This window comes from Oncorhynchus gorbuscha, linkage group LG12 (genome assembly GCF_021184085.1).
Source record: "Oncorhynchus gorbuscha isolate QuinsamMale2020 ecotype Even-year linkage group LG12, OgorEven_v1.0, whole genome shotgun sequence".
Taxonomy (NCBI): domain Eukaryota; kingdom Metazoa; phylum Chordata; class Actinopteri; order Salmoniformes; family Salmonidae; genus Oncorhynchus; species Oncorhynchus gorbuscha.
Genome location: NC_060184.1, coordinates 14,598,915 through 14,626,874, shown reverse-complemented (window position 1 = coordinate 14,626,874; position 27,960 = coordinate 14,598,915). Strand labels below are relative to the sequence as shown.

Below are 27,960 nucleotides of genomic sequence, written 5' to 3'. Positions count from 1 at the left end.
TTTATAATAGCAATAAGGCACTTCTGGGGTTTGTGATATACGGCCAATATACCACAGCTAAGGGCTGTGTCCAGGCACTCTGTGTTGCGCTGTGCATAAGAACAGCCCTTAAACGTGGTATATTGGCCATATACCACACCTCCTCCGGCCTTATTGCTGAAATATAACACCTAACTAGCCATGTCTAATAGTAAATGTAATGTCCCCCATTTCGTTTTTTGCAACTGGGCCCAGTGCACTTGCGATGGCCGATGCACAAGGGCAAGGCTAGCATGCTTAGAAGAGTGACACTTGTACAGTGTAAATGGCTAGTTAGAACAGAAACCTGCATGGTGAGCCTACATGGGTTTGAACAGTTATGAGTGATGGACTATTCACAATGCCCATCTCTTAAAATTATACATTAAACTAGTGAAAAAGCCAGCCTACGTCACATTAGTGTCCATTTCCCCACTGTGTATCACAGTTGTGGATGACCGAAACTTCATATCAGTCTAGTTGGTCCTAAGTAAGCTCATATAGCCCTCAAGCTCTGGACTTCAAAGCCAGTTCCACTGTGTTTCATTGTTCCCCTTGAATCAGGGACCGATTTAGACCTGGGACACGAGGTGGATGCAGTTAACTCAGGTAGAACAGAAAACCAGCTCTGGACCTCATAGGGTAAGAGTTCAATACACCGGTCATATAGTGTTTCCATCAAATACTTAGAACTCCACTGTGGGGCATTTAAAGCTGCCATACGGTATATATATATATTATGTATTTATTTCACAAGCCTGAGAAACGGGTGGTCCTTATTAGACATTTAAAAAGTAATGCAGAAATCACACCGCCATTTCCTGGTTGTAAATGTTTTAATAGTTGGCCTAATTAAAGTCTGACAAAATAAGCCATGTATGGCATAGAGGATCATTGCACGATTTAAAACACTGAAATATCTTTTCAATAAACAAAAATATTGTACATTCAGATGTTTGAAGCTGGTGTACAAAACCCAAAATAAAAGACGCAAAAACTGAATTTAATGGGAAGCAAAGAAATTGCACACATTGAACAGATATGCTTCTAAAAACTTGCTTTCAATGAGAATGACAGATCTAGCTCACATTTCTATGTGAATTTGGTCAGGTGACCTAAAAAGTGACATACTGCAGCTTTAATAGTGAGCCCCTTCCACACAGACTGGAAAATAATATGACAAATCATGTCTAAACAGACGTGTGTGTGTGTGTGTGTGTTAGGAGTTGGTCTCACATCACAGCAAATCCAAAACCATTAAAAAAAACAGTGTGTCAATAATCCTTATGTCCATGCTTTTACAGTAAACATTGGTCTCTGTCTTACACCACTGAAATGGGAAAAATTATCCTTTACAACAGAATAAAATCATATACTTTTTTCTGAATTAATAAAACACGTTCCTATTGTCAATACATACAGGCAACTACAAACCAACATATCTTAATAGGGCGTTGGGCCACCACGAGCCAGAACATCTTCAATGCACCTTGGCATAGATACTATAAGTGTCTGGAACTCAATTGGAGGAATGCTCCATTCTTCCACAAGAAATTCCACCATTTGGTGTTTCGTTGACGGTGGTGGAAAACGCTGTCTCAGTCGCCACTCCAGAATCTCCCATAAGTGTTAAATTGCGCTGAGATCTGGTGACTGAGACACTTCGAGACCTCTATTTCAGTCCCAGAACTCTTCTAGCCTAGGCAGCCCAAATAACCACCATGGGATGTTAATTGCTAAATTTACTCAGGAACTACACCTGTGTGGAGGCACCTGCTTTCACTATACTTTGAATCCCTCATTGACTCAAGTGTTTCCTTTACTTTGGCAGTAACCTGTACATACGCCATAGATGTGTGAATGTATGTATGAAATAGAAGACCCTACATAAGACTGTATAGTAGTTATGTATGACCAGCCCATGTCAACAGATCAGTTACAGTGTGGTTATGCAGTGATAATCTATACGCTGTGTGTTAGTGTGTGTGTCCAGTATGGGCTATTTAGCAAGTGTTCCAATATAATTGCTGACGTTGAGCCACAGCCTTGTAGAACGGTGTAATCCAGGGTTCCTCAACTAGCAGCCCACTGTGATTTTATTTAGCCCCCCCAAGTTCTGAAAATTACTATTTTAAATTGTTGACCATAAGACTGTTAAAACACCAGCCAATCAGCTCCAAGTTTTAATTTTGGAAATCTGTCCCACAATATTCCCAGGCATAATACAGAGATATATGTGATCATATACAAACATATGCCAGGTTTGAAATTATTATGTTTTACTCAAATATATTTGTTTCGGCTTCTTGCGGTCAATTTGCAGTCAACAAATGATTTGTAATTATGTTAATCCGCTCATGAAAAATCATGCCGCGGCTTAAGGGGCGGCAGGGTAGCCTAGTGGTTAGAGCGTTGGACTAGTAACCGAAAGGTTGCAAGTTCAAATCCCTGAGCTGACAAGGTACAAATCTGTCGTTCTGCCCCTGAACAGGCAGTTAAACCCACTGTTCCTAGGCCGTCATTGAAAATAAGAATTTGTTCTTAACTGACTTGCCTAGTTAAATGATGGTAAAATTAAAAAAAATCTAGTTGATGATCCCTGTTGTAAACCAAGGTCCATTAAAAACATGTCACAACCTTTAGTCATACTGGTGTCCTCTTACCAGGGAAGAGCAGGGGGTTAAAGGATGAACAAAGTGAGAAATTACTCTGAACAAGAAAACAGTTCAGTTCTATCTCCTTCCCTCAACATTTGCCTACTGAATGGGATCCCAACTCCTACTATCCAAGAAGAATGAATGCCAGAATTCCAGCCTAGCTCCATGTATGGAGCCATTGATTCTAATGTTGAGAGATCCGTGTCAACTCAGCACCACACATCCGCAGAAGTAAGAACTGGAGAAAAAGCACGTCTTCTCTACTGTCATGTTTTCAGCTTGCTGTCCATCTCTACGTGTGTCTGCATGTGGCTAGGCAGGTCCTGTAGAGACAAGGGGGAGACAAGGTACTAAGACATTGACAATAACCCCCCTCACTTCCTTATATACAAAGAGCTCTCAAATTATGCATTTCTGACAGAATAATCATCTGTTATAACAAGATCTGTAATTCAGGCAGAGAGTCTTGTAGACAGACAGGTTGACTGTGTCTTTGTTCATCAGTCAACCTGTGTCTACAAACCTGTCTGCCTGTCTCTTACCAGGTGGGAGGAGTCTTGCGTGGCGAAGGCGGCGTCGCAGTTCCTCCAGCGACACCTGAAGGTCTGCAGGTGCCGGTTGCTGTGGTCGGTGAGCAGGTGCTGCAGGAGGTGCTCCCCCATGCCAAAGATCAGCGAGCAACTGTGCCACTGCACACAAAGGTCAGGTCAGAAAATGACCTGTCAGACAAAACGATAGGAAATATTCTGAAGGTAAATCCCAGCGCGTTTCTCTTACCCAGCAGCGGTAGTTTTGCATCAAGTTGAGTTTCACGGCCTGGACGGTGCCGTCGTAGCAGCCTGTGTAGATCTACATTGCATCAGGAGAGAAGAGTAGTTTATTGTCCACAACTTCTCTTTTTTCAAGTTTGTAAATTCTATCAACTGTACAATGCATTCACAGTAGTCCCCTTTCCAATGTACTGAATGTAGAGGTTGTTCATATTGCCTCTAGGTCCACAGGCAGGAGGGTTGGCTTCTGGGCTGACTAAACAAGCTCACTTACCACGCTCTTATGGATGGCCATACACATCACCATGTCATGGTGGCCCCCGTACACCTGCAGCCGGTCGTGGGACTGTGGAGAGAAAGAGGGGTTGAGGGAGGGAGGAGAAAGAGACAGAGAGAGAGGGGTTGAGTGAAGGAGGAGAGAGAAAGAGAATCGCAGGACAGAGATGGTTCACCATCTTATATTGTGTGTCTTCTTTTATTAAGTGTGTTATACTTTAAATCAAGTATGATTTGTTTCAGAGAGACAAGAGGGGAGCCAAAGCGGAGACCGAGAGAGACACAGACGGAGACCGAGAGAGACACAGACGGAGACCGAGAGAGACACAGACGGAGACCGAGAGAGACACAGACGGAGACCGAGAGAGACACAGACGGAGACCGAGAGAGACACAGACCGAGAGACACAGACGGAGACCGAGAGACACAGACGGAGACCGAGAGACACAGACGGAGACCGAGAGACACAGACGGAGACCGAGAGACACAGACGGAGACCGAGAGACACAGACGGAGACCGAGAGACACAGACGGAGACCGAGAGACACAGACTGAGACCGAGAGACACAGACTGAGACCGAGAGACACAGACTGAGACCGAGAGACACAGACTGAGACCGAGAGACACAGACTGAGACCGAGAGACACAGACTGAGACCGAGAGACACAGACTGAGACCGAGAGACACAGACTGAGACCGAGAGACACAGACTGAGACCGAGAGACACAGACTGAGAGACACAGACTGAGACCGAGAGACACAGACTGAGACCGAGAGACACAGACGGAGACCGAGAGACACAGACGGAGACCGAGAGACACAGACGGAGACCGAGAGACACAGACGGAGACCGAGAGACACAGACGGAGACCGAGAGACACAGACGGAGACCGAGAGACACAGACGGAGACCGAGAGACACAGACGGAGACCGAGAGACACAGACGGAGACCGAGAGACACAGACGGAGACCGAGAGACACAGACTGAGACCGAGAGACACAGACGGAGACCGAGAGACACAGACGAAGAGAGAATTGGCCACTATTCTAGAAAAATCCTCAGCCCCTGGTGTTAGTCTCCACAATTCAGAGGTTAAATGCTTAATTTTCGCAGATGACCTATGCCTGCTGTCACCCACAGCACATGGCCTACAGCAGAACCTGGACCTGCTAGAGCAGTACTGCCAGACCTGGGCCCTGGCAGTAAACGTCAAAAAGACTCAAATAATGATTTTCCAGAGAAGATCCAGATCTCAGGGAACTAGACCAAAGTTCTCAATTGGTACAACATATATAGAATACGGCACACACTACAATTACATAGGTTTAAAAATAAGCTCAACTGGACACCTTAATGAAGCAGTGAATGAACTGAGAGAAAGTACACAGGACATTCTACGCTATTAAAAAACAAATTCAAATTGAAAACACCTATTACAATTTGGCTAAAAATAATCAAATGTGTCATTGAGCCAATTGCACTTTATGGCAGTGAGGTGTGGGGTACTCTTGCAAAACAAGATTTCACCAAATGGACGAACACCCAATTGAAACCCTGTATGTAGAGTTCTGTAAGATTTTCCTACATGTCCGACAAACAATGCATGCAGGGCAGAATTAGGCCAAAATCCACTAATAATAATAACTCAAAAAAGAGCAATTAAGTTTGAGAAACATCTAAAATACAGTGACCACCTCTCATATCATTACCAAGCCCTGCAATGTCAAGAGTTGAGCATAGAAAAGAGTCCCCTCATCCAAAACCGCCCCAGCTGTGCCCTGGACACCGTATGTGAATTGATTCCCCCCCCCCATCTTTATTCAGAGCTCGTGCTGTTAGGTGACCTGAACTGGGACATGCTTAACACCCCGGCCATCCTACAATCTAAACTTGATGCCCTCAATCTCACACAAATTATCAATGAACCTACCAGGTACAACCCCAAATCTGTAAACACAGGCACCCTCATAGATATCATCCTAACCAACCTGCCCTCAAATACACCTCTGCAGTCTTCAACCTGGATCTCAGCGATCACTGCCTGCGTCCGTAATGGGTCTGCGGTCAAACGACCACCCCTCATTACTGTCAAACGCTCCCTAAAACACTTCTGCGAGCAGGCCTTTCTAATTGACCTGGCATCCTGGAAGGACATTGACTTCATTCCGTCAGTAGAAGATGCCTGGTTAGTCTTTAAAAGTGATTTCCTCACCATCTTAAATAAGCATGCCCCATTCAAAAAATGTAGAACCAGGAACAGATATAGCCCTTGGTTCACTCCAGAGCTGTCTGCCCTTGACCAGCACAAAAAACATCCTGTGGCGTACTGCATTGGCATCGAATAGCCCCTGAGATATGCAACTTTTCAGGGAAGTTAGGAACCAATATACACAGGCAGTTAGGAAAGCTAAGGCTAGCTTTTTCAAACATAAATTTGCATCCTGTAGCACAAACTCCAAAAGGTTCTGGGACACTAAAGTCCATGGAGAATAAGAGCACCTCCTCCCAGCTGCCCACTGCACTGAGGCTAGGAAACAGTGTCACCACCGATAAATACGCAATAGAGAATTTCAATAAGCATTTTTCTACAGCTGGCCAAGCTTTCCACCTGGCTACCCCTACCCCGGTCAACAGCCCTGCACCCCACACAGCAACTTGCTCATGCCTACCCCATTTCTCCTTCACCCAAATTCAGATAACTGATGTTCTGAAAGAGCTGCAAAATCTGGACCCCTACAAATCAGCCGGGTTAGACAATCTTTACCTTCTCTTTCTAAAATGATCTGCCAAAATGGTTGCAACCACTATTTACTAGCCTGTTCAACCTCGTTTGTATTGTCTGAGATCCCCAAAGATTGGAAAGCTGCCGCGGTCATCCCCCTCTTCAAATGGGGAGACACTCTAGACCCAAACTGCTACAGACCTGTATCTATCCTACCCTGCCTTTCTAAGGTCTTTGAATGCCAAGTTAACAAACAGATCACAGACCATTTCGAATCCCACCGTACCTTCTCCGCTACGCAATCTGGCTTCAGAGCTGGTCATGGGTGCACCTCAACCACGCTCAAGGTCCTAAACGATATCATAACCGCCATCGGTAAGAGACAATACTGTGCAATGGTATTCATCGACCTGGCCAAGGCTTTCGACTCAAATGACTGCCTCGCCTGGTTCACCAACTACTTCCCAGACAGAGTTCAGTGTGTCAAATCGGAGGGCCTGTTGTCCGGACCTCTGGCAGTCTATGGGGGTGCCACAGGGTTCAATTCTAGGGCCGACTCTTTTCTCTGTATACATCAATGTCACTCTTGCAGCTGGTGACTCTTTGATCCACCTCAATGCAGACGACACCATTCTGTATACTTCTGGCCCTTTTTTGGACACTGTTAACTAACCTCCAGACGAGCTTCAATGCCATTACAACTCTCCTTCCGTGGCCTCCAATTGCTCTTAAATGCAAGAAAAACTAAATGCATGGTCTTCAACCGATCGCTGCCCACAACTTCCCGCCCGCCTAGCATCACTACTCTGGACAGTTCTGACTGAATATGTGGACAACTATAAATACCTAGGTGTCTGGTTAGACTGTAAACTCTCCTTCCAGACTCACATTAAGCATCTCCAATCTAAAATTAAATCTAGAATCAGCTCCCTATTTCGCAACAAAGCATCCTTCACTCATGCTGCCAAACAAACCCTCGTAAAACTGACTATCCTACGACCCTTGTCTTCGGCAATGTCATTTACAAAATAGCCCCCAACACTCTACTTAGCAAATTGGATGCAGTCTATCACAGTGCCATCTGTTTTGTCACCAAAGCCCCATGTACTACCCACCACTGCGACCTGTATGCTCTCGTTGGCTGGCCCTCTCTTCATATTCGTCGCCAAACTCACTGGCTCCAGGTCATCTATAAGTCTTTGCTAGGTAAAGTCCCGCCTTATCTCAGCTCACTGGTCACCATAGCAGCACCCATCCATAGCACACACTCCAGCAGGTATATTTCACTGTTCACCCCCAAAGCCAATTCCTCCTTTAGCCGCATTTCCTTCCAGTTCTCTGTTGCCAATGACTGGAAAGAACTGCAAAAATCACATCTCCCTCACTAGCTTTAAGCACCAGCTGTCAGAGCAGCTCATAAATCACTGCACCTGTACATAGCCCACCTGTAATTAGCCCATCCAACTACCTCATTCCCATACTGTTATTTTGCACCTTTGCAACCCAGTATCTCTACTTGCACACTCATCTTGTGCACATCTATCACTGCAGTGTTTAATTGCTATATTGCAATTATTTCACCACTATGGCCTATTGCCTTACCTCCGTTATTCTACCTCATTTACACACACTGTATATAGACGTTGTATTGTATTATTGACTGTATGTTTGTTGATTCCATGTGTACCTCTGTTGTTGTTGGTGTTGCATTGCTTTCCTTTATCTTGGCCAGGTCACAGTTTTAAATGAGAACTTGTTCTCAACTAGCCTACCTTGTTAAATAAAAAGTTAAACATTTTTAAAAAATATTTAAAAATCCAGCTGGTCCTGGGGTTGTGTTCACAAACCTGTTCTAATAAAACAAATTGTGTTGTAATCAAAACTACATAGCTTATTGGGAAACACAAGCACAAAGCAGTGCTATCTGGCCCTACATTGACAGTACACCGTTGCTAACTATTTGACCATGGTTATTGCTCAAAACCTTAGAAAAACCTTGACAAAGTACAGGCTCAGGGAGCACAGTCTTGCCATTGAGAAGGGTAGACACAGGAAAACCTGGCTCCGTGTAAAGGAAAGGTTGTGCAACCACCACACAACAGTGAAACAGAGCTTCATTTCCGGACAAAACGTCAAAAATATAAAATTAGTGTCATTACCCCAAATTTTAAACCCTTATTCAAGGTTTCAAAGACCTCTCTGATGAGAGTAGGCAACCTGTCCTGTTGGGGGAGGACGCAGAGAGCTGTGGGTTGGCAGCGCAATACATTGCTGCCTGCCATAAGATGAGGGACAGTGTCGGACAGACCAATCAACCTGCACATGTCCTCTACTGTATGCTTATTGTTGTATGGTTATTTTGACCCTTGGTTATTGTTGTTACTGGTGTCCCGTTGACAATTTTGATTATTATTATTTTCATATTGTAAATATCCAAAGTAAGCTTTGGCAATATGTACATTGTTACGGTATACCAATAAAGCAAATTGAATGCAGTACTTCCGGGTTGGAGCGAGCGGTCACATCGGCACTTCGCTCCGCAGGTAGTATAACTTTTTCATTACATTTCATTATAGCACAACGGTTTGATTTGTCTAATCTTAGCAATTTCTTCTTAGCTAGCTACATAGCCGTCTTTGTATCAAAGATAATTGCGTAATTATCGTATTTCGCCGTCCTAACGTAGTCGTCACTGCTCTGCCCAGCAGCTAGCCAGCTAGCTAACGTCCACCGATTAGCTGCACTGTAGAAACTATTACACTCAACTGAACGACTTGATTAGTGTAGTGTTAGCTAGCTACATAGCTGTCTTTGCAGTCTTCGTATCCAAGATAATTGTTTAGTTTAGTGTGTAGTCTTAAGGGTGATTATCTTAATTTACCGAGGTTAGCTAGCCAGCTATTTGTCGTCCTTAACGTAGGAGACACTGCTAGCTAGCCAACAGCTAGCCAACGTCTTCTGAATAGAACTCAACAACCCGGTCGCATTCACAGGTAGTATCACATTTTCATTTCATTTCATTACAGTACAACAGTTTGATTTGTTTGATCGTAGCTAGCTACATAGCTAGCTACATAGCCGTCTTTGTATCAAAGATAATTGTGTAGTCTAGAGCGATTTTCTAGGTTAGCTAGCCAGCTATTGTCGTTCTTTTAACGCAACGTAACGTAATCAACACTGCTAGCTAGCCAGCTAGCCCCCGAATAGCAGCACTGTCGAAACTATTACACTCAACGGAACGACTTGATTAGTGTAGTGTCAACAACGCAGCCACTGCCAGCTAGCCTACTTCAGCAGTACTGTATCATTTTAATCATTTTAGTCAATAAGATTCTTGCTACGTAAGCTTAACTTTCTGAACATTCGAGACGTGTAGTCCACTTGTCATTCCAATCTCCTTTGCATTAGCGTAGCCTCTTCTGTAGCCTGTCAACTATGTGTCTGTCCATCCCTGTTCTCTCCTCTCTGCACAGACCATACAAACGCTCCACACCGCGTGGCCGCGGCCACCCTAATCTGGTGGTCCCAGCGCGCACGACCCACGTGGAGTTCCAGGTCTCCGGTAGCCTCTGGAACTGCCGATCTGCGGCCAACAAGGCAGAGTTCATCTCAGCCTATGCCTCCCTCCAGTCCCTCGACTTCTTGGCACTGACGGAAACATGGATCACCACAGACAACACTGCTACTCCTACTGCTCTCTCTTCGTCCGCCCACGTGTTCTCGCACACCCCGAGAGCTTCTGGTCAGCAGGGTGGTGGCACCGGGATCCTCATCTCTCCCAAGTGGTCATTCTCTCTTTCTCCCCTTACCCATCTGTCTATCGCCTCCTTTGAATTCCATGCTGTCACAGTTACCAGCCCTTTCAAGCTTAACATCCTTATCATTTATCGCCCTCCAGGTTCCCTCGGAGAGTTCATCAATGAGCTTGATGCCTTGATAAGCTCCTTTCCTGAGGACGGCTCACCTCTCACAGTTCTGGGCGACTTTAACCTCCCCACGTCTACCTTCGACTCATTCCTCTCTGCCTCCTTCTTTCCACTCCTCTCCTCTTTTGACCTCACCCTCTCACCTTCCCCCCCTACTCACAAGGCAGGCAATACGCTCGACCTCCTCTTTACTAGATGCTGTACTTCCACTAACCTCATTGCAACTCCCCTCCAAGTCTCAGACCACTACCTTGTATCCTTTTCCCTCTCGCTCTCATCCAACACCTCCCACACTGCCCCTACTCGGATGGTATAGCGCTGTCCCAACCTTCGCTCTCTCTCCCCCGCTACTCTCTCCTCTTCCATCCTATCATCTCTTCCCTCTGCTCAAACCTTCCCCAACCTATCTCCTGATTCTGCCTCCTCAACCCTCCTCTCCTCCCTCTCTGCATCCTTTGACTCTCTATGTCCCCTATCCTCCAGGCCGGCTCGGTCCTCCCCTCCCGCTCCGTGGCTCGATGACTCATTGCGAGCTCACAGAACAGGGCTCCGGGCAGCCGAGCGGAAATAGAGGAAAACTCGCCTCCCTGCGGACCTGGCATCCTTTCACTCCCTCCTCTACATTTTCCTCCTCTGTCTCTGCTGCTAAAGCCACTTTCTACCACTAAATTCCAAGCATCTGCCTCTAACCCTAGGAAGCTCTTTGCCACATTCTCCTCCCTCCTGAATCCCCCCCCCTCCCTCTCTGCAGATGACTTCGTCAACCATTTTGAAAAGAAGGTCGACGACATCCGATCCTCGTTTGCTAAGTCAAACGACACCGCTGGTTCTGCTCACACCGCCCTACCCTGTGCTCTGACCTCTTTCTCCCCTCTCTCTCCAGATGAAATCTCGCGTCTTGTGACGGCCGGCCGCCCAACAACCTGCCCGCTTGACCCTATCCCCTCCTCTCTTCTCCAGACCATTTCCGGAGACCTTCTCCCTTACCTCACCTCGCTCATCAACTCATCCCTGACCGCTGGTTACTTCCTTTCCGTTTTCAAGAGAGCGAGAGTTGCATCCCTTCTGAAAAAACCTACACTCGATCCCTCCGATGTCAACAACTACAGACCAGTATCCCTTCTTTCTTTTCTCTCCAAAACTCTTGAACGTGCCGTCCTTGGCCAGCTCTCCCGCTATCTCTCTCTGAATGACCTTCTTGATCCAAATCAGTCAGGTTTCAAGACTAGTCATTCAACTGAGACTGCTCTCCTCTGTATCACGGAGGCGCTCCGCACTGCTAAAGCTAACTCTCTCTCCTCTGCCCTCATCCTTCTAGATCTATCGGCTGCCTTCGATACTGTGAACCATCAGATCCTCCTCTCCACCCTCTCCGAGTTGGGCATCTCCGGCGCGGCCCACGCTTGGATTGCGTCCTACCTGACAGGTCGCTCCTACCAGGTGGCGTGGCGAGAATCTGTCTCCTCACCACGCGCTCTCACCACTGGTGTCCCCCAGGGCTCTGTTCTAGGCCCTCTCCTATTCTCGCTATACACCAAGTCACTTGGCTCTGTCATAACCTCACATGGTCTCTCCTATCATTGCTATGCAGACGACACACAATTAATCTTCTCCTTTCCCCCTTCTGATGACCAGGTGGCGAATCGCATCTCTGCATGTCTGGCAGACATATCAGTGTGGATGACGGATCACCACCTCAAGCTGAACCTCGGCAAGACGGAGCTGCTCTTCCTCCCGGGGAAGGACTGCCCGTTCCATGATCTCGCCATCACGGTTGACAACTCCATTGTGTCCTCCTCCCAGAGCGCTAAGAACCTTGGCGTGATCCTGGACAACACCCAGTCGTTCTCAACTAACATCAAGGCGGTGGCCCGTTCCTGTAGGTTCATGCTCTACAACATCCGCAGAGTACGACCCTGCCTCACACAGGAAGCGGCGCAGGTCCTAATCCAGGCACTTGTCATCTCCCGTCTGGATTACTGCAACTCGCTGTTGGCTGGGCTCCTTGCCTGTGCCATTAAACCCCTACAACTCATCCAGAACGCCGCAGCCCGTCTGGTGTTCAACCTTCCCAAGTTCTCTCACGTCACCCCGCTCCTCCACTCTCTCCACTGCCTTCCAGTTGAAGCTCGCATCCGCTACAAGACCATGGTGCTTGCCTACGGAGCTGTGAGGGGAACGGCACCTCAGTACCTCCAGGCTCTGATCAGGCCCTACACCCAAACAAGGGCACTGCGTTCATCCACCTATGGCCTGCTCGCCTCCCTACCACTGAGGAAGTACAGTTCCCGCTCAGCCCAGTCAAAACTGTTCGCTGCACTGGCCCCCCAATGGTGGAACAAACTCCCTCACGACGCCAGGACAGCGGAGTCAATCACCACCTTCCGGAGACACCTGAAACCCCACCTCTTTAAGGAATACCTAGGATAGGATAAGTAATCCCTCTCACCCCCCCCCCTTAAGATTTAGATGCACTATTGTAAAGTGACTGTTCCACTGGATGTCATAAGGTGAATGCACCAATTTGTAAGTCGCTCTGGATAAGAGCGTCTGCTAAATGACTTAAATGTAAAATGTAAATGAATGGAATTGGGAAAGAGAGCGAGACACAGACAGAGCGACAGATAAGCTAGTAATCTGAGTGAGTGGATAAAGCCATTGAAGGAGAGTAGGATGAGGCAGACCCACCTGTAACTCGTAGACACGCACCAACTTGTCCAGGCAGGCTGTCACCATGACCTTCCCCAAGATGGCTAACGCTGTGACTGCGTGGCTGTGACCCTTATAGATACGGACCAGCTCACCCGTCTACGGATGGACAGAGGGAGCGAGGAAGATGTCAACCAAAAAGACTGAAATCAAATAAATCAACTACATCCACAGATTATGTGACTGTTCCGTCATACGGGAATGAATGTGTTACGATGATTATGTGAACAAGGAAAGTGATGGGAGGGGTTAGACACTCACGTGGATGTTGTGGGCGTGGACAGACGTATCACTGGAGCCGCTGAAGACCAGGTCATTCACCACCTGACATCAGACAAATGGGGAAAGAATGATCATACCTGACAGGCAGAGTCAGAGTTGTCCGTTCAAGACCACCAACAAATTAACGTTACATTAACATGCCAAGTGTTAACTCGTGTCCAAAATGAGTGTAAAACACTGATTGCATCACATTCAGACCACTACAGGAGAACAAACCCTGAAATATGCCGTGTCAGCGTGGGAATGCTGACCCGGGATCAGCGTGGGAATGCTGACCCGGGATCAGCGTGGGAATGCTGACCCGGGATCAGGTCCCGCGTGTCCATAGGGTCTAAGAGGGAAATGTGTTCTCGGTAAAAGGTTGGGGTTGACTCCCCAAGTGACTGAATTCAAATGGAATTGACCCCTGACCCTGGACACAGTGGTGACACACGATAAGATTTCTATTTTAGATCATATCAACTACCCGATTCCTCACCTTCATACAGAGGACGGTCTTAGTGTGGCCCTGCAGTGAGCGCAGCAGCAGACCGCTCTTGGCGTCACGTACGCTGATGGTGCTGTCGTAAGAGCCCACTAGCAGCACCCGCCGAGCTCCCTCCTGGGACGTGCCCAGGCAGCTCACCCCCCGTGGGCCGTGGCACTCAAACACATCCAGCTGCCTCTGGGTCTGCAGGGGAGAGAGGGAGGGAGAGGAAGGTGAAGAGGAAGAGAACAACTGTTTGGATCATATTCTGATCCAAGCTATAACTAGGAACTACCATGTTGAATAGTGGACCAATCAAAGAGTCTCAGAGAAGGAGTGCCGATCTAGGATCGGTTGTGCCTTTTTGATCGTAATGGAGAGAATAAAATCATATGGGTAAGGGGGACCTGATCCCAGATCAGCACACCTACTCTAGAGATGCTTTATGATTTCAGGACCTGGACTCCAGGCTTAGACACACTCACCTTGACCTCAAAGCTGACCACAGATCCATTTGCCAGGCCTACGTACAGGATGTTCCAGTGAATGTGCAGACACAGCACCCGGTCGGACAGAGAGATCTGCTCAAGGCACTTCTTTGACTGAAAAGGGAAAGGAGGAAGATGAGGACCAGAGATATACAGTAGGGAGAGGGGAGGTGATGTATAGGAAGATGAGGACCAGAGATATACAGTAGGGAGAGGGGAGGTGATGTATAGGAAGATGAGGACCAGAGATATACAGTAGGGAGAGGGGAGGTGATGTATAGGAAGATGAGGACCAGAGATATACAGTAGGGAGAAGGGAGGTGATGTATAGGAAGATGAGGACCAGAGATATACAGTAGGGAGAAGGGAGGTGATGTATAGGAAGATGAGGACCAGAGATATACAGTAGGGAGAGGGTAGGTGATACCTTCAGGCGTATAGACAGACACCGTATGTGTTTGAATAAAACCAATTTATAGCGAGTGCCTGTGTGACTGGCGCACGTTGTCTCGCTCTCCTTCCTACTGCAGTGAAGGCACCACAACAAGTGTTAATTGCTCTCTGTGCTGAAGCTGCAACAATTTCAGCCATTTAGTTTCTTACTTGTTTCTGAATGAAAAGTTGTTACCATAATCCCTAATTTGTTTAGGAAAAACATTCCCTCAAACCTTGCTCTCTCTACGTGAAACAAATACGCATGGCATGCATGTGACCAATAAGGCCTGACCTATAGCATATCATTATCACATCGATAAACAAACACCCAAAAAACAAACATGTGACAGCAAAATGGATGCAGAGGACGTGAAAAAAACACTTGAAAACGGGAGAATGTTAACTGGTTGCTCAGGGAAAAAAAAGGGAAGTCAGATCTGTGGGAGATATTTGACTTGGTTGTGGAAATGACTGGAGATGAATGATAAGGAGGGTATAGGAAACAGGCGTTGTGTGAGTAGTGTCCCAAGCTGTTGTTGTTAAATTACAATATTATTTCTTCTGACAATTTGGAACAGTGTAAACACTAAGTGTACAAGAGAGTCATAAAAACATGTTTATAATATATAAAGCCTTTATTACAGCAGACTAAAAACAGGTGCATGGATTAGTGAATTAAGTTTTACTTTTGTTTAGGCTAATTATTCAACGCTCCCTTTGGTTATTGAATTTTTAAACTAAAAATGCTTAACTGTATTTCAAAACGTGAATGTCTCGTATGCTGTGTGATGGAATTAACAAATGATCCAGTAGCCTATATATTGAAATAGGCCTAAGTAAGTTACGGTATTAAAGACTAAACAGGATGCTCTCTGAGACCTACAGCTCGATGGTGGTTATACAAGGCTGCTATACTAAGCCTTCTAACGATAACGGCATGACTTATTACAAAGATCATCATAATAATAATAATAATAATAGTAAGAACAAGGAGGCTATAGGCTATAAGAGTTGTGTGCATATTAAGTGTGACAAACTGGTGCTGTTAAATTACAATATACCTTTGTCTGTTTGGAAAAGAGTAAACACTAAATAAATAAGTAATATCAGTCTGCCGTAACAATTTTAAAAGGCCTTTTTTGGATACGCTAGTGTCCCACATATCCCAGAGGGGTTAACTGACTTGCCTAGTTAAATACATGTACAATAAACCATTTGCTATTATGCACATAGCAACATAGGGAAAGGTGCCAATTCAGGGCACTGAAGATCATGTTTCAGAACCGCGGACAGAGAACATATCCAACACGGGAGAAAGCACATTTGATTTCATTTGTGTGGCAACATTATTTTTTACATAATATAACTCGCATACAATTTTAGTACAACCTGTCTTAGTGATGAACTATGCCATCCCTGTGGCCTCCACAATGGACTAGTCCACTGAGACAGGAGGCGCGAATCAGACGTCTTATACAACATGGTATAAGTGGTGGTCCTTCTGTAGCTGGTGGTCCTTCTGTAGCTCAGTTGGTAGAGCATGGCGCTTGTAACGCCAGGGTAGTGGGTTCGATTCCCGGGACCACCCATACGTAGAATGTATGCACACATGACTGTAAGTCGCTTTGGATAAAAGCGTCTGCTAAATGGCATATATTATTATTATATTATATTATATACAACATAAAAAATAAACATTGCGACTGCTCGACTAAAGAAATCTCGGTCAACCAACAGCCTATCGACCAAACAATCGACCAGTCAACTACCTATTGCAGCCATTAAACGCTCTAAAAGTTTTAAAGTCACCAATGGCCTCTTGGTGAAATCATGAGCAGTTTCCTTCCTCTCCGGCAACTGAGTTAGGAAGGACGACTGTATGTTTATTGATACACCACCCAAAGTGTAATTAAAAAGTTCACCATGCTCAAAGGGATATTCAACGTCTGCTTTTAAAATGTTCTACCCATCTACCAATAGGTGCCCTTCTTTGCGAGTCATTGGAAAACTTCCCTGGTCTTTGTGGTTGAATCTTTGTTTGAAATTCACTGTTCGACTGATAATTGTATGCGTATGGGTGAGGAGATGATGTTGTCAAATAAAAAACACTATTATTGCACACAGTGCGAGTCAAAACATTTCAGCTTTCATTTTTTATTAAATGGTTAAAAAAAAGTATCTAAAAAGATTATTCCACTTTGACATTATGGGGTATTGTGATATCATTATGGGGTATTGTGGATAGGCCAGCGACAGAAAATATCTAAACCTAATCAATTTCAAATTCAGGCTGTAACACAACAAAATGTGGAAAAGGTCAAGGGGTGTGAATACTTTCTGAAGGCACTGTGTGATGAAAGGGGCGTGGTACCTTGATGCTGAAGCAGCGGATGGTGAGGTCACTGGAGCCGGTGTAGAGACGTGCTGGCAGGCCGGGCAGAGATGACACCAGCAGGCAGTTGATCTTGTTGGTGTGGCCCTCAAACACAGCTTGGCACGCTTTGCTCTGAACACCCCAGGGACAAAAATACAGTATCTCAGCATTGTAAGCCTGCCTGTTAGTCAAATCAAATGTATATTGTAGAATAATAGAAGACATCAAAACTATGAAATAACATATGGAATCATGCAGTAACCAAAAAAGTGTTAAACAAATAAATGTATTTGAGATTCTTCAAAGTAGCCACCCTTTGCCTTGATGACAGCTTTTTACACTCTTAGCATTCTCTCAACCAGTTTCATGAGGAAGTCACCTGGAATGCATTTCAATTAACAGGTGTGCCTTGTTAAAAGTTCATTTGTGGAATTTCTTTCCATCTTAATGAGTTTGAGCCAATCAGTTGTGCTGTGACAAGGTAAAGGTGGTATACAGAAGATAGACCTACGGTAGCGTCCCACCTGGCCAACATCTGTTGAAATTGCAGAGCACGAAATTCAAACTACAGAATTATAAATATTTAACTTTCATAAAATCACAAGTGTAATAGATCAAAATAAAGCTTAACTAATCCAGCTGCTGTGTGAGATTTCAAAAAGGCTTTATGGCGAAAGCACACCATGCGATTATCTGAGGACAGCACCCCGCCATGTAAAAAAAAATTCAACCAGGCAAATGCGACACGAAAGTCAGAAATAGCGATATAAAAAATGCCTTACCTTTGATTATCTTCTGTTGGCACTCCAAAAGGTCTATTGAAAATAGTGGCTGAATAGGGGTTGTCCTCGGGGTTTCACCTGCCATGTAAGTTCTGTTATACTCACAGACATCATCTATATCCAAATCTACCCATTATATGCATATCCTAGCTTCTGGGCCTGAATAACAGGCAGTTTACTTTGGGCACGCTTTTCATCCGGATGTCAAAATACTGCCCCCTACCCCAGAGAGGTTAAGACATGAAGGTCAATCAATCCAGAACTTTTCAAGAACTTTTAAAGTTTCTTCAAGTGCAGTCGCAAAAACCATCAAGTGCTATGATGAAACTGGCTCTCATGAGGACCACCACAGGAAAGGAAGACCCAGAGTTACCTCTGCTGCAGAGGATAAGTTCATTAGAGTTACCAGCCTCAGAAATTGCAGCCCAAATAAATGTTTCACAGAGTTCAAGTAACAGACATCTCAACATCAACTATTCAGAGGAGACTGTGGGAATCAGGCCTTCATGGTTGAATTGCAGCAAAGTAACCACCACTAAAGGACATCAATAAGAAGAGACTTGCTTGGGCTAAGAAACGCGAACAATAGAATGTCCATTGGAAATCGGTGGAAATCTGTCCTTTGGTCTGATGAGTCCAAATTTGAGATTTTTGGTTCCAACCGCCATGTCTTTGTGAGACTCAAAGTAGGTGAACGGATAATCTCAGCATGTGTGTGGTTCCCACCGTAAAGCATGGATGAGGTGGTGTGAGGATGCTTTGCTGGTGACGCTGTCAGTGATTTATTTAGAATTTAAGGCACACTTAACCAGCATGGCGACCACAGCATTCTGTAGTGATACGCCATCCCATCTGGTTTGCACTTAGTTGGTCTATCATTTGTTTTTCAACAGGACATGACCCAACACAACTCCAGGCTGTGTAAGGTCTATTTGATCAAGAAGGAGAATGATGGAATGCTGCATCAGATGACCTAGCCTCCCCAATCACCCGACCTCATCCCAATTGAGTTGGTTTGAGATGGTTTGGGACCGCAGAGTGAAGGAAAAGCAGCCAGCATGTGTGGGAACTCCTTCAAGACTGTTGGAAAAGCATTCCAGGTGAAGCTGGTTGAGAGAATGCCAAGAGTGTTCAAAGCTGTCATCAAGGCAAAGGGTGGCTACTTTGAAGAATCTCAAATACATTTATTTGTTTAACACTTTTTTGGTTACTGCATGATTCCATATGTTATTTCATAGTTTTGAAGTCGCACCAATATTCTACAACGTAGAAAACAGTACAAATAAAGAAAAACCCTTGAGTTAGGTGTCCAAACTTTGAACCTACATATGGCAAACCTTTTGTTTTAGCAAACATGTGTTTTGAGTTACCTTTCTAGCTAATAAGCCATGTTAGAGTTCAGACTTTCCTGCAATTACAATGTGGGTAGGTCAAAACATTGAAAAACAATCTACCAAATCTATTAATTTTTAAATGTTGATTACTTCTTCGTGCCATTATCAATCACCTGAGATAATAAGACAAGATGTGAAATTTTGCTAACGTATAACGGGGGTCTCTGAGTCACTGGTTGTCAGGGGGGGGTCTTAATTCCCTGCAAGGGGGTCCCTGGGCAAGAAAATGTGTAAGACCCCTGTCCTATACACCTGTTATATACGCACCACTAGGCAATATGCTCGTGCTGTGTTATCCCCTGAACATGTATACAGGAAGCCCCCATGGATCTGGAGGTCATGGACAGTGCCAGTGTGGCCCTCGAAGCTCCCCAGAGACGGCTCCTGCTCATCAGCCACGTCGGCACACTCTGAGGGGAGAGAGATAGAGGGTCAAAACCAGGAAACGGAGCCATATCACAAACACTAGTTATGGAACAGACAGAAACTCTTACACCGTGTAGACTGGCCTACAAACAGACAGACCTATAATACACTCAGGCTGCGCGGCATTAACATTCCAATTTATGACTAATTAACACATTTTCATTTCAGCCCAAAAAATGGTGGAAGTGGACATATGAAGCAGGTAACTCACTTGGGGGACTATGTTTCTCTTTCACAGTTACAGGGGGTAACTTCATTTTGCTGGGGAAACAAACCACAGGTATTTCACATTAGGGGGGGGCATTGCTTTCAAAAAAGGATTCTAATGCAACAATGTGGGTTGATACTCTGATAACGCCTGGATACACTGATCTAGCAATTACCAAACAATTTAGCTTCCATTACTTTTATTGATACCCAGGTCCTTGTTTATTATTGTTTACTCCTTTATGGTAAATGTACAGTAAAGAGACTAACCCGTAGCTGGTGTCCTTTAGTTTGATGTCCTTATGGTCCTCCTTAACCCTGACGGTCTGTGTACCGCTAGAGTTCACCTCCACACACACAGACGTAGGTGGGGCAGGAGGGGTGGAGGGGAGCTGTGCGGGAGCAGGGGTGTGTGGAACAATGGCCTCCGGCTCCTCCTCGACGTCAGAGTCATCGATGGCGACGACGTCCATGTTGGATCTCGGCTGGCGCTCTACAGTGACTGTCTCGACGTAGCAGTCGCTGTCTCCTTCGTCACCCCCTTTACCCCGGTCGTTCTCCTGCCCCAATAGAGGGTCTTTCCGCCCCTGTGCGAGGTGGACAGAGGTGAGGGTGAGCCCCTCTTGATCCTCCCAGTCCTCCGAGTCACTGGTGGTGGAACTGGCCGTTGAACTCTGGTCTTGAACGTCTTCCTGCTTTGACTTGGTCCTCCTGGTGGCCTTCTCCTTGCTCTGCTTCTTTTGCCTTCCCCTCAGCTGCTTGGTGCTGGTAGACAGTGAGGTGGAGCTACCCACCACCCTCTGCTGGCCGAGTGTCGCAACAGCAGGTGGTGTAGTTGCAGGTAGGGTCACTGTGGTGGAAGGGGGTTTGGCGGGTATGGGGATGTGTAGAGGTGAGGGAACGAGGACAGGGGTGGTGGAGCGAGGGTTCACGAAGGGATAGGAAATGACAGGACTACGTGAGGGGGTGGCGCGAGACTGGCTGTTGAGAGTGGCAGGCTCTTTTTTGACAGGCAGGCTCACTGAGGTGGAGGGGGTGGGGTTTAGGATGGGTATGGCAGAGGGGGTGGAGTGGTAAGCCGGGGTCAGATTGGGATAGGGCGACAAGGGTGCCGCAGAGGTGGGCCCCGTGGGGGAGGGGATACGGAGGTTGGACAGAGGAAGGAGTGAGGGTTGTTGGGTAGGCACCGTAGCTGCTGCCACTGCCCCTTGCATCCCCTGCAGGATCTCAATACGCTTGGCTCGGAGACCGTTAATCTCAGTGGTAACCTGCAACACAGACAACAAAAGTGAAACCGATGCCACACTTCATCTATTCATCCTTTATACCAGGGTCGGGTTCAGGGTCGTTCCTATGTGTATCTTAATAAAAATCCAGGTAGAACATCCGTTTCCTTCCCTTTCATCCCCACTGATCACAACCCAGGTAGATGTAGTGAGCATCCCGGACGTAGTACCTGCTGTTTGACTAGTAGGAGGCGCTGCACCTCTGTGTAGGCGACCTGCAGGGTGTTGCGGGCCTGGATCAGGGAGGTGTCTAGGCTCTGTAGGGAACCGCTCAGCTCCTCCTCCATCAGAGACACAGCTAGCAGCTGGTCCACCTGGACATTCTCTACATAACAGGGAATGGAGTAAGTCTGGATGTAACGACCACACAGACAAAGTGTGAATCTCAATAGTCTAATGTGGGGGTCTTTACCAGTCTCATCACCTTCATCAGCAAAGACTGGAAAACACAGGACATGTCGAAGCAATATACTGGGGAGTGTCTTTCCCCTTCCCGGTTCAACAATACTGGGGAGTGTCTTTCCCCTTCCCGGTTCAACAATACTGGGGAGTGTCTTTCCCCTTCCCGGTTCAACAATACTGGGGAGTGTCTTTCCCCTTCCCGGTTCAACAATACTGGGGAGTGTCTTTCCCCTTCCCGGTTCAACAATACTGGGGAGTGTCTTTCCCCTTCCCGGTTCAACAATACTGGGGAGTGTCTTTCCCCTTCCCGGTTCAACAATACTGGGGAGTGTCTTTCCCCTTCCCGGTTCAACAATACTGGGGAGTGTCTTTCCCCTTCCCGGTTCAACAATACTGGGGAGTGTCTTTCCCCTTCCCGGTTCTTTCACAGTGCAGGAAAAGGAGGGGAGACAAGGAAAGAAAGACACTTCGGACTATTGAGATGCACTCACAGAATTGTGATCCCACCGACTGACTATGGAAATGAGTTACAGTGATATGGAACATGGAGCAAAATATTTTTTCCGACATTGACATATCTCTATTGCAAAGTTATAAAACGTTGGATTCTAGCTTGAAATATACTTATTCATGTTAAACATACCAGAACTTGGCGATTACTTTAGATAAGAAATGTATATGTTGTGGGTCAAGGAAGGGCAAAGTGGAACTTTGTGTAAGGAAAGTTAGTGAGAAAAAGGGGAAGAGCAGAAAGTTAATATTCTGCTCAAACATGCTATTATTGAATATAAATGTTTCTAAGGAGGGAGGCAAAGGGCAACAGTCTAGTTTCGGTTCTTAATAAGGCAGGCCAGTTGCTGCGGAACCAGCCTAAAGACAATCTGACTACAGTCCTCTCTCACACTTCCATGAGGGTCCTGACAATACCAGTAATAGGAGCCTACTGTGTTTCTGACTAACAGAGAAGGACCGTCTTAGACATGCAAGGAGATGACTCCGCCTACTCGAAAGTTATAAATGTGTGCTTGTGTGACTTGTATGTTGTGTCTGCAGCTGAAGCACTAAGTGGATTGAATAAACTTGGTTTGAGCTGAGCCAAAACTGCTATTGCAGGGACGGTGGATCAACCCTCCACATGGGCGAAGATAGTTCAATGAATCTAATTCCGCTCACTTTGCAGTGCTTGTAGTCATGGCTACCCATACCCCAGGCACCGGTAATGGACCCGAGTAACAACAATACAAGCGAGCCGAGAGGGAAATCTGACAAATAAATTTGGCGGTGAAAACCCCAGAACCTTGTTCCCAATGTGGCCCATTTGGCCATGGGTGGTGCCTGAGCCCTCTGCACCGGCTCATTTGGCCATGGGTGGTGCCTGAGCCCCGTGCACCGGCTCATTTGGCCACGGGTGGTGCCTGAGCCCTCTGCACCGGCTCATTTGGCCATGGGTGGTGCCTGAGCCCCGTGCACCGGCTTATTTGGCTATGTACGGTCGTCAAATTGGCTGAATTTATGACGAAAAATCATTAATTTCAGTGGTGTTACAGGGACAGAATCTAAAGCTATGCAATTACTACCCATGCACTTTACAATAGGTCCAGTAACAATACCGGGCTCATTCTTTATGGTAACCCGGGGTAGAACCAATTATAATGTAGACACAGAAGTAACAATATGTGCATATTTCAGGAAGGAGGGTACCACAGATTTTAAGTGACAACTTACCGCTGTTTGACTTAATCTTTTGCTTTTTCGCACTCTGATCCACACCAGAGGTGTCTAACAAGTCACTATCCTGAGACAAAGACTGAGGAAAAGAGAAGGGTGAACACTAGCTGGCACATTTGTTAACATCAATAGACTTGAAAGAAGCAGGAAAAGTAGCAGCCTGACTGTCTAATAACTCCCCCCCTTACCACTTTCCGCTTCTTTTTCCTCTTTGTATTCAACTGTCTCTGCTCACTGTCCACTCCTGCCTCCCTGTACTGCTCTGGTTCAGTCTTCACACATAAAGACTGAGGGGCTCGGGATGACCTGCTATCCCGCAGCACAGTGCTAGGCTGCTCCGATCCCAGCGTCCGAGCCTCTGACGGTTGCTCTCTGATGACATCACTAGCAGGCATTGCCTGTGGGAGAGAGGGAGTGGGTAGGGCTGCAGGGGGCGGGGCTCCGTTGGGGAAACCAGACTCCCATTGGAAGCCCTCTGTTAGGGGGAGGTCCTCGTCTTCGTCCAGGGCCAGGCCCTCTGGGTCAGAGAGGGGGTTCACCAGTTCAATGCCAAACCTGCAACATGAAACCATTACCTTCCAATTAGATAATATTGTAGTGAGTAACACAGATGCATGCTCCCAGAGCAACAGTCAAAAGAGACGGTTTGATCTTATCTTAGTCTTAAATGGCATTGTTAAAAAAAAAAAAAAACAGTTGTCCAGAATAATCTAATTGCTTTCCTGGTCATGGACTAAAAACCATCCATTCTAAATGAAGAATATCCATTGAAAGTATGTTTTTGTCCAAGACAAGACATAACCTGGGTTTAGTAAACCAGTCCTAAGTGCTGCCCTCCCTCACCTGGGCATGCCTTTGACTTTCTCCTGCTTCTTCCGGTTGGCCTCCTGGTACATCTCCCTCCAGTTGACCTTCCTCTGTGACCCCGCGGAACTGAGCAGCTTCTTCAGTGTGGGTTTGAGCCCTGCCCCTGTCCCAGTCTCCTTCTCCTTCTCTCCCTTCCGGATCCGGCGAGCTGCATTCAGGTTAGGCTCGTGGGCTCCGGGTTTGCTGATATGTCGGGTCAAGTCCCTCTTCAGAGTGGTAGGTCGTGGAAGGTTGCTCAATCGGGGCACAGTTGAACCTTCCTGAGGATTGGTTTGGCTGCTAACCGGACCGTATGTGTCTGAAGCCAATCCCTCACCTTCCTTGGTCGGTTGTGAGTTACTGGTTTCCTCTACCTTGGGGTATCGGGTTGATCTTCGTTTAGCTTGGTTGCCAGGGAGAGGCCAAGTTTCACTTGAAGCCACAGATCTGGTAGTGCTAACCTGTGAGGACTGCAGGGAGGAGGTGGTGGAGGGTAAGCTTTTGAACTGGCTGACTGGGGAGCTGGAGTTGGGAAGTGTGACTGCCTCTCCGCGCTTGGTCCTCTGTGTCCTTCTGGGTAGGCCCTCCTCGGCCTCGACCTCTGCCCCCCTGCAATGGCCTCGAGTTGTGGTGAGAGTCGGGGTGACGGAAGAGGCTCTTGGGGGCTCCCTCACCCCCAGGGCTCTCCGGACCTGACGTAGCATCACAGTGACGTCCACGCTCCGTATCCGACCCTTGTCGCCGTCACCCTGACCAGAGGGACCTGAGCTGGAGGTAGAGACAGGGGCAGTGGTACTACCAGAGAGTATCTCCCCTGGGCTGAAGATGATTGCTCCTTTTGGAGGTATGTGATCACTAGTGAAGTCCATATCCTGGGTCTTTTTGGGTGCCTGCCCATAGAATTCATAACCCAACTGGCTGGTTTTAGGCCACCTCAGCTGGCCTGGTGGTGGCGTCACAGGATTTACTCCGGCTCCTCTAAGGTTCTTATGAAATGTGTTGGGCCTGCTAGCTTTGAAGCCCCTTCCTCTGACACTAGTGCCCAGGCTCTGGATGTCAGTACTGCCAGAAATTGGAGGATTTTCATCACTGCCAACTTGATGGGGCTGGGACAATGTGGACTGGGTGTGTTGTTGACTATAGGGGTGGCATGTTCCACCTGGGGGTCCCCTAAACTCTGGCCAGGGAGGCTGAGCTCCACTCTGCCCCTGCGGTGTGGCTGGCTGACTGGGGGGCAGAGACTTGAGTTTACAGGCTAGCCGGTTCTCCTTGTTTTGTACCATCTTACCACTGAGTGGCTGTGATGTCTTCTGCTGGGGTTTCTTCTCGTTGGAAAGTTTTTTTGGTGTTTTCGATTTAGCTAATTTTAGTTTAGCTACTTGCGGTATCCATTTCAGTGCTTTTCCCTTTGGCTGCTTGGGACATTTCCGCATGGGAGCTTTCTGCTTTTCCGGGTCTTGCTGCGCTTCCATTTTTAGATTTAGTTTCTTTTTCTTCCTCTTTTTCTTTTTCCTATGTTGGAAGACAAACGGAATGACGTTCAAAATGAAGCCAGTAGGGATTTAACAAAAGGCATCGGTTCCTGGTTCAAATTTGTAAGAAATTAGTGCGTTGGCCCGCAGGGCCCAAACCGATCCAAATGTAGCATGGACCCAAGGCGATCCAAATGTAGCATGCATCGGTCAGAACATCGATTCAAACATTACGAATCACCGGTTCATAATTTTTTGGTTGCTCAAATTACTCTATTTTTACCTTCCAAAAATACCTCTTCTTTTGTGACAACTGTGTCCTCTCCTTCATTGTCGAACTAAGCAAGTAATTGTGTTGACAGTCATTGATCTACAAGTCATTTGGCATCAACCCCAGGCAATATCAGTAGCATAGTCAAACAGTGCTCAGCTTCGCACGCTGACCGCGTACGACAAAGACAATGTAGTGTATGTAGCTGCTTTATATCAAGGAAGCTGTAATCATTTGTTCAACTGGCACAACAATTTATATTTGACCAAGTACTCTCAGGTCTCCTGTTGTTTAAAATGAAGAGAATGTAATAAACATGGAACTCACTCCATCTTATGCAGTTCTTTGTTCCTTTCCCTGACTTTGGAGAGCAGCTCTGCGTCGAGGTCTTGTTCCACATACATAGGCTTAGTCTTCCGTGGCGGGTTCTTGATCTTGTCTCCGTGCGACTGGGTGGAGATGTGCTCGGCGTACTCAGTCAAACCCTGAGAGGACACTTTGCACACTTTGCACCAGTGCCTACAATCCCTGGGGAAGAGGAGGGGTGGCATATTTCTCTAGCCCTGGCCATGCTTATTTCTCTAGTCCTGGTCATGCTTATTTCTCTAGTCCTTGTCATGCTTATTTCTCTAATAGTGATTATTTATTTATGAACTTTTAGTTACTCGGGGCAGCCCAATTGAGACCAAGGTTTCATTCACAATGGTGCCCTGAGTGGAAAAATGTTCTCACAACAGGAAGAACAATTGATATTACAATTAAAACATAATGCAGGTTAAAAATGGAAATTAGACGGTGTGTGGTACTAACCACTACCAAGTAATAGAGTCAGTCTTTACACTTAAAAGCATAATTTTTTGTAGGGACGTGGTACTAATTTTTACAGACATGTCTTCATTAAGATAGGTTATTCAGTTCACAAAAGACCTGTGTGGTTGGGAATTGAATCTCACCTGCCCTTCACATTCTCAAGCTCTCGGTGGTGTAGCATGCTCTGCATGTGCTTGTGCGCATCCTGTAGGATAGTTAGGAGAATAATTTTTTAAATCTGAACTTGAATAACATCTCTCAAGACATGGCAATAGTGAAAAATGCCAATCAACAGCATGCAATTGGCTTCAGCCTGGAATCGCTAAACCAAATCACAGTATCTATGACACAGTAGCCAATATTGTATGGACAATTATAATTTGTTATCGCCTATAAAATACTGTCCAACACTGTACAAGTAATCCAGTTGAAATGTGCTCTGTTCTGGGAAATATGGTTATACCAATAATAAGATATATCTTACATTTTTCAGGTAGACCTTGCGACATAATATACAATAGCAAGACACCTCCACCTTCACGCTTGGAGTCTTCTTAGTCGGTGTCATCTCTGGAAAGGGAAAATGATATGCAGCACATTTTGAAGACAGCTAAGGAGCTAATGACAGTTTCAAACCTAACTACCTTGATTTAAAACTCCATAAACAAGGCTTTTTACAACGTAAAGATGTCCTCATCTTTGGAGTTATGAATCACTGCCTACCGTGCAATTTCTTACCACCTGGAGCCAACAATAGAATATTTGAGTGTCTGTGAGATGGTGTGTCATGACAATCAACCTATCCAATACACACTCACTTACAATTTCATTTACAAACAGGTAGATGCAAACAATGCATTATATTGTTAGCTAGCTAGCTCTTTTTAGCATTGCATTACTACTGTCCGTTTGTCAAGGTTTAGATAGCAAACGTTAAGAGGTTGGTTGGTTGGCTAGCTAGCTAGCTTCGTTTGCAAACTGTGACAAACACGTTTTCAAAACATTCTCAAGATACCAGGACCACAGACATGTTAGTTTATGAATTGTGTAGAAACATACATTGCAGTGTACAAACCATACTTACATCCTAGAGTTTTTTGGTATATTATTGTACTCAGCAAATCTCACATGGCCAATTTGATCGCCATGCTTGTGGTCCACAAAACACCCGACCGCTGCTGATCCACCTCGTCATAGTTGGCCCGAAGAGC

At 46.1% G+C, this 27,960-nt stretch overlaps 1 protein-coding gene across 4 annotated transcripts; it reads right to left on the bottom strand.

The window, feature by feature from the left end:
* Positions 1–835: 835 nt before the first annotated feature.
* Positions 836–27,960, bottom strand: znf106b (zinc finger protein 106b). 4 transcript variants are annotated; one of them, XM_046291182.1, is made up of 20 exons: positions 27,834–27,960; positions 27,234–27,319; positions 26,893–26,954; positions 26,267–26,467; positions 24,194–25,708; positions 23,539–23,905; positions 23,348–23,429; positions 21,391–21,545; positions 20,205–21,202; positions 19,939–19,988; positions 19,569–19,711; positions 17,123–17,257; positions 14,314–14,430; positions 13,841–14,032; positions 13,342–13,404; positions 13,060–13,179; positions 3,720–3,791; positions 3,453–3,524; positions 3,218–3,364; positions 836–2,998 (listed from the first exon to the last, which is right to left on the bottom strand). In XM_046291182.1, the coding sequence occupies exons 2-20, from the start codon at positions 27,315–27,317 to the stop codon at positions 2,942–2,944; spliced, it is 4,632 nt and encodes a 1,543-aa protein (XP_046147138.1). In that variant the 5' UTR covers positions 27,318–27,319; positions 27,834–27,960; the 3' UTR covers positions 836–2,941. The 4 variants fall into 4 exon arrangements, with proteins under 4 accessions (XP_046147138.1, XP_046147140.1, XP_046147139.1 ...); XM_046291184.1 differs by having other exon boundaries at positions 23,348–23,417; XM_046291183.1 differs by having other exon boundaries at positions 26,267–26,458.